The sequence below is a fragment of the Atta cephalotes genome (genome assembly GCF_000143395.1).
Source record: "Atta cephalotes unplaced genomic scaffold scaffold00005, whole genome shotgun sequence".
Lineage (NCBI taxonomy): Eukaryota > Metazoa > Arthropoda > Insecta > Hymenoptera > Formicidae > Atta > Atta cephalotes.
This window is the reverse complement of record NW_012130069.1, coordinates 4,983,253-4,994,150: the sequence shown is the minus strand read 5'-3', so window position 1 is coordinate 4,994,150 and position 10,898 is coordinate 4,983,253. Positions and strand designations below refer to the sequence as shown.

Here is a 10,898-nt window from a genome sequence, read left to right as displayed (position 1 = left end):
TTACGTTACGTAAAGTAAAGTAAATTTAACGTTTAGTACGTACTAATAATAGTAGTTAATTAATTATAATAAGAAGATATATAATACTATATATATATATATATATATATATATATATATATATATATATATATATAAAAGCCTATTAAAGCTTATTAAAAATAACACGAAAAAGCTTATTAGTATAATCAAATTTTGGATGCATATTCAAGCCAATAAAAAATAAAGTAGTATTGGAAAAAAGAATGCAATTATGATGAATAAGGACGATTAAATAAAAATACTGAGTTAAATATCAATTTAATTATTTTATTAAAATTTTATTTAAAGTGCGCGAAGACGTATTTGATCATAAATGTCAGATATAATATTTTAAAAATTGTAACAATTATTTGGAATAGAAGCAGTTTAAAGAAATTGTAAGCAAAAACCGGAATTTCCTAGTTTTCTATGACCAATTTTAATATCCATGACTTTTACTAGTTTTTTCGGTTCTAGCTCTATGGCAACCCTGATAAAGAAAAATGATATAGCAAGTTTACAGTTCTTAATTGCTTGTTGGAGACTTTCTTAAGACTCATTCTCAATTACGAAAATGTTGCATAAGATATATAGGACTTTCAATTAATTCTATGAGACAAATTCTACTCGCCCATAGTTAATCGAGAACAAAGACAGCTTTTAAGCCACTGATCATAGTATAATTGAAATAATATTTAAAAAATAGGAAAAATTGCTTTAAAAACATGATCTTCGCAAAAAATTGAACTAAAAGTTGCGCAAGTCAGTGATCATAAAGTACCATCAAAGAGAGCCACATTATCTACAAAATACTTTTAATCGTAATATTAATAATATACAGATTGTAAATAACTAAACAATAATAAAATATGCTGTAACAAGTTCTTCCTCCCCCTCTCTCTCTCTCTCTCTCTCGCGCGCGCGCACGTACACACACACACACACACACACACACACATACACACATTCATTCACATTTTCATTCTCATTTTCACACTTTCTCTCCTTCTCATTGTCAATTTTCTTCTAGTTCCGCCTCATGAAGGACCGAAACAATGAAGAAGGCACGGGGCAGTATATCGGATGGTATTTCTTTTCGATTTCAATATGCACCTTTCTTTTTCTCTCCCTCGTACTTTTAATTTCAATTACCACCGCTTTCGACAGCTTCTTGTTCATTCTCACTACGTCGAACCAAAAGGATGGATAGGACAGGGAGGAGCACCATTTGAGGGACATCTGGCTGAGTTCTTGGAGTCACTTACATCGATAAGGTTTAGTTAACTATTTCTTTCATTTAGCAATTCTTCATTCTTCATTTAATTCTAGTTATAATTCAAATAAAGATTTTAAAAAATTGTAGTTATAATCTAAATAGAAATACTTTTTTAATTAATTCAAAGTTTGCTATAATAAATGCTGAGCACTAACCTTATTTTTATTTCTTTTATTTCTTCTATTGTTTAATTCAAGTCTGATCATTGACTCCTTTAAATCATCCATAAATTAAAATTAATTGAAATATCGTTTCTAGAAAAAAAAGCAAAACTTTTCCTAATTCTTCTTAGAAATATAGACGATAAGACGACTCTCTTTCCAGGTTCCGACTCTGGAAGAGAAAAGACACATATAATCATTATTCGCTTGATAATTATAAGTTTAATTTTTGAAGAAAAAGAATTTAACTTAATCATAACTATAGTTAACTGACTAATGTCGATGTAAGCGGCTCTTTTCATACCGACGAGTCTCGGCGCGACACGATGTCTCGCGGAGGTATTTTGGAAAGAACACAGACGGCGATGACGTGTTAATAATAAACCTAAGATCATTCCTAATTTTCCTCTTATTTCTTGTTTATAGCCTTCTTTGATGCCAAAGATGGCAAAGCCGATGGCACCATGACGAAGTTTCTATCACTTCTATCGCTCCCTCTCAATTACGCATGATTTTCTTAGTTTGTCCTCTCTTAACATTTTCTTTCTCTTCCTCCCTCTCTCTTTGTCTTTAATTCTCTCTGTCGGGATTCAGCGGACATCATTAGCTTATGTATATCATCATAATAAAAATTGTTATGGACTTCCTACAATAAGCTATATATCTTAGTTAATCTTAAATTATAAGACATTAATCAATAACAGTTGAATGTGAGAAGAATAATCGATTATGATTGGTCAATTTTTTATAGATTAAGACTTGAAACTTATGAACTTATTGTAGAAACTCCATTATCTTACAGCCATAATCACTTTAATCTTTACTATACAAAAGCTGACACTCGCATATTCCTTACACATACCATACGCTATGGTCAATTTTGCAAATAGCATATTGCTTTTTTTTGCAATGTCCGCAGAACCGACTCACGTGCCAAACTTTGACAAAAACGTTAATCCTCGGACGCGTGTTCAGTTACTTATATCTTCTCGAAAAAACATAACTTTGTCCAGAAACACTTCAAATATCAGACATTAAATAAATCCAATCTAAGACGCAAGTTACGTTAAAAACAAGAATCATGCGTGTATCTACTGACACACACAGTCTCGGAAAACGTTCTATATATGTATATATAAAACAATTTCAAAATACTATACTCTTTAATACAAGTTCCGAAATTTCGGTTTAAAGCATCCAAAAAATGACTTAAGCTAAAAGTTTCCATCAAGATTCACGTACACGTTATCAAAGGCAGTAAGAAATGTGCGTACAAAGTCGAGTATAATTCCAATCAGGAAAATCATCACAGAAATTCGATTATCCTTCGAAAGAATGTTCTACAGTCTATCGTGAGTATGATGAATACAATGTACAAAAAGATTATTACACTATTTTATCGTCGCTCACGAATAAACTATCTAGAATTCCGAAGAACACAGCTCATCTCTGTGATTCTATGTTATCGTTCCGAGAACGACAATGGCGCGCAAAGAGACTATTTTCCCTCCCACATCATATCCGTTTATCATCCGGTATATAAGCAACCCTGTTTTCTCCAGCGATTCTCAAACTTGGATTTCACACTTACTCTTAGCTGCAAATAGTAATATTACGATCGCGATCGCTATTTCGATTGCTCTCAATCTAGGAAATTATTGACAGTCTACTGCGATCGTCAGGTGCGTAGAGAAAATCGCGAGGTCATGATAGTTAATTACAACGATTTCCACTCGTTATCGAAGGTAGTGGGACGTCAGATTGTAAGCGGAATTTTTTTAAAATCGCCAGTACTAATCTTTTCCAAGATCACTTGCCCATGCTGGCGTTCGCTGGCAATGTTGCAGATCGTTGTTGCACCGATAAGTACGGCTTCAAGGTCGACCTTGTGGATTCCCTAAAAAGGAAATTGTTGTCACATATATCTATTGCTTGCATATCATTCAATTAATAATATAAGTGAAAAATCATTGCAAACCCATTAAAACACCAAAAGCACAGTAATAGAATTGTTTGTGCAAAAGGTGGTGCAAGAGTGGTGCTAATCTAATGATTTAATGCTAAAATGTTCTCGTGCGTGAAATCTACATATGAACATGCTATTCTTAATCGACACATATTGTTTTTTAATACACTTAATTTAATTGTGCAATCAGTTTTGATTATCATTTACAATTAATGTCATGCATTATGTTAATGTGTACAAATATATACAAAATCGGCCTAGAAATAATTATCTTTTTTCTTCCCAATTAAAGAATTTTATGTCAAATAAACATGAGATAACGAATAAAATATAATATAAAGCACTTCCAAGCAATAGATTTTGATTATATATAGATAAAATCAATAGAAGATTAAAAAATATATAAATACAATTTATCATATTTAAACTATTTTTAAAAAAAATGAAACTTATATGCGTTAATGATAAAATGTTTGTTAATTAATAATGTTATTTCACTCGCCTTAATTATTATCTTATTCTATTTTTATAAAAAATTTTACTAGTTTTCGCTTAATGACTTTATATTAAATAACGTTAAAGATGCGACCGTTTATTTACAACTGTGTAACGAGTCGTACATAAAAAAAACAGAAAGTATTAGACTGTGTTGGATGGAAATGAAAAGAAAAAGGAAAAGTAGAAAGAAAAAACAAACGAGTCTAACCTCTCTACACCCACATCATGCGACGTCACAAAATAAGAGAGCTACTTAGTCCCCGCTCACGTCGAGCAGCAGCACGGCTACGCTACCTTGGCGAGACGCGCTGTCCCGTGCCGTCCATGTGCGAATTCGCCTTGTAGCCGCATTTCTGGACGCGCCTGGACAGCCGCGAGACCCAATACTTTTGATCCTCAGGATTAGCGGCGAGCAGCAATAGCTCGCGGGCGCTGTTCGGATCGTAGTGTAGTTTGCACGGGGCTATGGCATCTTCTTTCTTATCCAAATGTTCCTTGTGAACTTTAATACGGCATCCTGTACATAATAAAATAATATTTGTTTTATATATAATTTTAGAATATAAAAGTACGAAAAAGCATATATGTTTACGTAAATAAGTACAAATAAATAATTATGATGCAACACGCACTTCGGCATTCGAGGGCCGGCGAAGGCCGAAACATATGCCACAGTTGCTTTGAACAGACTTCGCAAGTCGTTGGCATGTGATAAGATATTGACACGAACTCATGGCCTTTCAGCGACTGAGTACCAGGTTTATCTGTGAGCTGTGGTAAATCCACTCCAGGCAGTGTATTCCCCTCGTCACCGGGCCGCCTTGCTTCACCTTCACCAGCGTAAAGTAACTGCGTACAACATTAATTACTGAACAATATAAATTAAAGTATATGTGTAATAACAATAATAAACTTCAGATTCGGAATTATTTTTTGAAACTGTTATATAACAGGTTATAATAAATTTATAAAATATAAAAAATATATATGAATTGCATGTAAAAAAACATTCTAATAGATAAATAAAAATTATAAATTACTAATGCATTATTAAGAAAATCACATAAAAAAAATTATAAAGAATAATTTGCAATATAAAACAAACATTCAAATTTCTAAATTCGAATTTCTAATAATCCAAAAAATCGAGAAATGTGATGTAGATACCTGAAATATTCTGGGTATATCTTTGGCATTGGCTCGGATAACATCACCTTGAGTAACAGATCTAACATGGAAAACTTTATTCAAGTCTAATATCAGGACCGGATCTGCATTCATTTTATCATTTTCGCTGTTGTAGAAAATTATCTTCTTGGAAGAAACAACAACGTATTGCTTCTTCCAACCGTGCCGCTTAATGTTTTGCTTATTTGGCACATTTAACCAACCCTCCAATCTCATCGTACCGTGCTCAGATAGGACAGAGTCTTCACCGTCGTCATTCTCTATAGATGAGACACTTGCAGTTTCCGAGTTGAGTGACGCGATTTTCATTTGTAGTGTTTCTATCTCCGAGTCTTTCGAGTCGAGTTCCATTTGCAACCTCAGCTTTGCTTGATTCTCTTCTACTAATTGCGCCTGTAGAAAAAGAAATCATTTTCTATCTATTCAAGTAATTCTGTATACGGTTCTATAAACTTAATACAAACAATATGTCGCTTACTTGCAAATCTTGTAAATCCTTTTGCCATTTAGCTGCCAGTTGTCCATACTTCTCTCTCTCTTGAGTGAGTTCTTGCTGCAAACGCCTGCAATCTTTTTCCTTCTTTCTCAGATCTGCGGCAGACGCTTTATTCTTATTCTTTCCACTTGACGAAAGATCCTTTCGATTCATGATCTCGGCTAACTTGTTAACTGCCTGCTGCTTCAATAGTTGCTCGGTCTTCAACTTGCTGCTTAGCTTTTCAATTTCCTCCACGTTAGACTGTGCTTTACCAAGTTGTTCTTGCAATTCCTTATATCGCTTACTCAAGTCTTCTTTTTCCTTCAGAGTTTGATCAACTGATTTCTTGAATTCACTCTCGTTCTCTTTAAGTCTATTTATGATCTGTTCCTTTGTGCTTAATTCCTGATGATGCTTAGTTACTCCGTCTTTATACTCTAGCTCTTTCATGGTTCTTTCTTTCTCTAAATCCGCCACAGTTTCCTCGGCTATGGATCTGGCCAGAGCTTCGCTGTCACCGCGCGCCAAGGATAACTGTAGCTGATGGACAAGAGAGCTACGTTCTTCTTCTAATTCTTGTTGCAATCTTATTTTCTCATCCAACTCTTCGCGCAACTCTTGTGTCTGTGTTTTGTATAGAGTCTGAAAAAAAAAGAAAAGACAAAAGCTATAACTCTTTCTAAAAATTTCAATTTCATGACAATTTTTCATAAATAAGCACATACATCTTTGAATTGAATCGTTAGTTTTTGTATTTTAACATTTTTTATTTATATTCTTTTTTATTGTCAGACAATTAAAATTATGTGGAAATAAAATTTTGTTATTGTTTACCGAGAAATAAGCTTCAGCTTCCAATTGTTCTTGTAGTTCCTTTGTTTGTAATTGATCGACGTTTCTTTGTGTCTTCAAATGATGTAACTCCTCTTCTATTTGCCGCTTAGCTTCCCTCAACTGAGCAACCTCTCCAACTAATTGTTGCTCGCGAGCACGAAGTCTGCCGGCTTCAGAAGTTTGCTGGCTTAATTCAGTTTGCAGAACGTTTCTTTTCTGTTGCTCCTGTTCAACTTGGCCTTGCAGAACTTTGGCTTTCTCCATCTCTTGCCTGTGTTCACCCTCTAATTTCTGCAATCGTTGCTGTATCTGTCTATAATCGACAGACAGCATTGATGTCTGCCGTTCCTTTTCTTGCGCAAGTAATTCCGCACGTTGTCTTCCACTTTTCTCCTCGTTTAATTTTACTTGTAGAGCTATTTAATAAATCAATATGTACAATGTAAGTAATGGTGTATATTCCTTGAATTCATACATAGAAATTAGAATGAAAATACGTACGTAAAAAAATCAGTATGCCATTAGAAATACGCAGCAATAAGAAGATAGATAAATGATTATATATGATAATGAGAAAAATTCAATGTATGTGTAAAATTACATAATTTAAATACCATGGTGTCCAGCAAAATTTGGCTAATTCAAGGATAATTTCAGGACATCTCAAGTAAAAATCCTACTTTTTCCAGGATTTATCTATCGATTAATTTTCGATTCGTGCAATATATGCTTTGTATTCAAGTTAGGATTCTATACAAATGAATTAAAACGCTAACAAATTGGGAACAATATTATTTATTGTCTTATAAATAATACCAAACGTTCCGTCAACACAAATGATTTTTTTATTATGTTCTATTTTAGACATTAAATTCAGTTTTCTATTGATAACTTATTGCATCCTTAAAGAAGGATTTATACCCAAACACAATTTTTCTTTTTATTATTTCTTTTTTTTCACGTTCTGACTTTTTAAATAATAAATTTCAGGCCAGCTCTGAAATTTCAGGAGTTTTCAGAAATTTTCCAGAATACATAAAATTCCAGAATCCAAGGATATTCAAGGATCGCTGAACACCATGAATACACATATTACAGAAGGGAAAAAGATATAAATTTGCGATCACATGTATTACCTTCAAAAATTCCATTCTTTTGTCCTGCATTAGATAAAGTAAAATATACTTTATCAATAATATAATATCTCTAATTTGTGAACTTGAAACAAATACCTTTCACAACTTCCAGATTGGCTTCTTCCTTGGAAAGAATGCGCGAACGCTCCGTTTCTTGATGTGCCACAACTTCCTGATTATATCTAGCTTGCGCGGCTTTCAGTTCCAATGTTAAGCTAGCAGCTTCTTTCTCCAACGCAGAAACTCTTTCAGTTAGTTGTCTGTTGTCCAGAGTCGCCTTCTCCTCTTTCTCATGGCTGCGTTCTAACTCGAGATGTAAAGTGGAAAGACGAGTCTCTAATTCGGCCGTCAATAATGACGCTTGCGATCTCGAACTACGTTCCTTGGAAAGCTGGCCCTGTAAAAAATGTAAAATAATTCATGTAGAAAAAATGATTTTATTTTAAAAGAAAAACATCTTTTTCTTGTAAATTTCAAGTATTACATTCTGTAAATATTGAAAACCACTGTAATTTGTGTATAAATTTTATTTTTCGGAATTTTATATGTATCCACATACAGAAATTATTTTTAAAACTGTCCTGTATTTAATTAGAGAGAGAGAGAGAGAGAGAGAGAACAAGAAATTATTGCAGTAAATTATACCTGAAGAGTAGCAACTTCTTGTTGCAAGTTATCACGCTGCGCTTGCAACTGAGCTCGGGCAACTTGCAACTCGTTCGCCATTTGCTCGGCGGCTTGACGCGCCACGGTGATTTCTGTCGCTTGTTTGCGCAATCTCGTAACCGTTTCCGTTTCTCTCTCCAATTTGCATTGCATCTCTTTGATCTGTTTTTCCAACGTCGTCACTCGCTCGGATGTCTGCTGTGAATTGCTAGCATCACGCGCCCGTCTCGTCTGTTCCTCATCGAATTTCTTCTTTACCTCTACCAACAGTGACTCCGCTTTACGACGAGTCTCTGTTTCATGCTCTACTCTACGTTGCGCCTCTTTATAGTTGTGCCTGAGTAGCGTCAACTCCTTATCTGCCCTGCTAACTTCCTCGCGCAGCTCAACCTCTCGACATGCCATCGTTTCCAATTGCGTGTTTAATGCCTTCTGTCTCGACTCCATCGTCTCCACTTGCCGCCTCTCACGTTCCAGTAAATTCTCTAGCTGCGAAATCTTGATATCGTCGGTAGTACCATTGTTGACATGATTCTCAAGACCATCCACGGATTCCTTGCCGTAAGAAACCATTAGTTGATAATCACCCGAGTAAGTAAATCCGATAAAAGGCAAATGATTTCCGGAAAAAGCTTTAGGTACTGGAAAACTCTCCTCTGGTCCATCTTCCTTGTCGACATCATCAAAATTGCTGGTATCATCGTCCCCGGAAAGTTCTGGCACTACTGGCGGTACGCATTCCCTCAAATTGTCAAAGGTCCATTGATCATTCTTGAAAAATGGATGACTTTTGATTTCGTCAACGCCATTGCGACCCAGGCGCTTTGTTCTATCGGTAAGGAAGCCACATATTAAGTTTTTCGCTGAGTGAGATATCTCAACATTTTGAGGGAAGTACAGCGAATTCCTGTGGTCCATGATCTTAGAATATGTGCCAACTAGAGAATCGGCAAAGAATGGTGTATCGCCAAATAACATCTCATACAAAAAGACACCCACGGACCACCAGTCGCATTCGCGACCATATACTCCTTCTCCACCTTGTGACTGTAGAACCTCCGGAGATATGTAATCGGGTGTACCAACCGCAGTGTCAGATCGCACTAAACCATCCTACAAAACAAATAATTAAAAGAATATCAGAAAAAAAAGATTTAACTAGAAAAAGAGAAAATTTAAATTTTTATTTGTAATATTTCAAAGTCTTTTTTCAAACTTGCAAAAATTGTTATTTCTTTAATTAACAAGAAGTATTTATTATAGAGAAGCTATTATATACAAAGCATTTCATGGGTTATCTTCGCATCGAGATCCGTAGAATATCAATGTTTTATCAATACTGCAGTTTACTTCATATTAGTATCAGAACTGTTCCTCGTCCTGATGAAATGAACTGCAATGTGGACGAAACGTTGGCATTTTAATAATGGATCTGTACACAAAGATAACTCTTGCATCTGTCTAGAAAGCATATACACAATCGAAAAATCTTAAAATAAATATTTATTTTGTTTTTAGTAAATCACAATTAGGATGCTTATACAAACATAAATTATTTCATATTGGGTATTTAAAATGTAAAATAAAAAATAAGAGATCTAGAGATCTCACACTTACAACATCCATCCTCATACACGTGCCAAAGTCGGCAAGTTTCAAATGGCCATGTCTATCGAGTAACATGTTGTCCGGTTTCACGTCTCTATGAACGAAACCCATATTATGTATCGCGTCCAATGCGAGCACTACTTCGGCACAGTAAAATTTTGCCCATTTCTCTGGCACTTCATAATTCGACATCAAGTTAACCAGATCCCCGCCCGGCATGTAATCCATCACCATGTAGAGATACTTTTGATCTTGGAACGCAAAGTGGAGCTGGACTATCCATGGTGAATTTGCGTGAGCCATTATGTCTCTTTCTTCCCAAAAAAATGCGGAATCCGACCTTTTAATCTAAACAAATAGCGTAAAAGCCAGAAGGAAACATTTACATAACTTGGACAAACGAATGGAAACAAGCGAGCAAGCGAATCTTACCATTTCAAATTTACTAAGTAATTTCATAGCATAAACTTTTTGTGTAGACTTGTGTCTAACCAACTGCACCTCTCCGAACGCGCCACGGCCGATTACTTTTATCAAAGTAAAATCGTCCATGCGCATTCGCATTTTAAAAATCTCTTGGGCTACAGAGTCATCTGTAAGAAAGAAAACAAGCCAATATTATTAATCTCGATAACGCGATTATGAAAGATTCCAAAAGCAAGTAAGTATCATGCTCGCGATAATTACATTTTTGTTTTGTTGTATTAATTGGAATTTTAAGAAAAAAATTCTTGTTGTATTAATTGGAATTCCAGTAGATTCAATCAAAGAAGTACAAATTAGATATTATAGTTAAATCTATCAAATAGTTGATATAATTTTAGTTGATGTGATGACCAGAAATTCAATTAAGATATTGAGAATTATATATATCAAATAAAATAAAAAATCTTTGAGAGCCAATGCTGAATGTTGTTGCACATAATTGAAGTTTCTTGTATATAATAATGAATTTAATTAATTATAGAAAATTTTATATAAATATATATATTTTGTGTGTGTGTGTGTGTGTGTGTGTGTGTGTGTGTGTGTGTGTGTGTGTGTGTGTGTGTGTGTGTGTGTGTGT

The 10,898-nt window shown here is 34.5% G+C and overlaps 1 protein-coding gene across 1 annotated transcript in view; it reads right to left on the bottom strand.

Annotated features, from left to right (window-relative positions):
• Window positions 1-3,267: 3,267 nt before the first annotated feature.
• Window positions 3,268-10,898, bottom strand: part of LOC105626368 (rho-associated protein kinase 2) — an 8,093-nt gene continuing 462 nt past the window's right edge. Inside the window, exons 2-11 of the mRNA XM_012207669.1 lie at window positions 10,265-10,425; window positions 9,842-10,180; window positions 8,204-9,337; window positions 7,655-7,955; window positions 6,423-6,838; window positions 5,589-6,230; window positions 5,090-5,503; window positions 4,555-4,771; window positions 4,217-4,439; window positions 3,268-3,355 (exon numbers count right to left, since the gene is read on the bottom strand). Of these exons, the coding sequence (XP_012063059.1) occupies window positions 3,268-3,355; window positions 4,217-4,439; window positions 4,555-4,771; window positions 5,090-5,503; window positions 5,589-6,230; window positions 6,423-6,838; window positions 7,655-7,955; window positions 8,204-9,337; window positions 9,842-10,180; window positions 10,265-10,425 (3,935 nt within the window). The remainder of the gene's footprint in view (window positions 3,356-4,216; window positions 4,440-4,554; window positions 4,772-5,089; window positions 5,504-5,588; window positions 6,231-6,422; window positions 6,839-7,654; window positions 7,956-8,203; window positions 9,338-9,841; window positions 10,181-10,264; window positions 10,426-10,898) is intronic.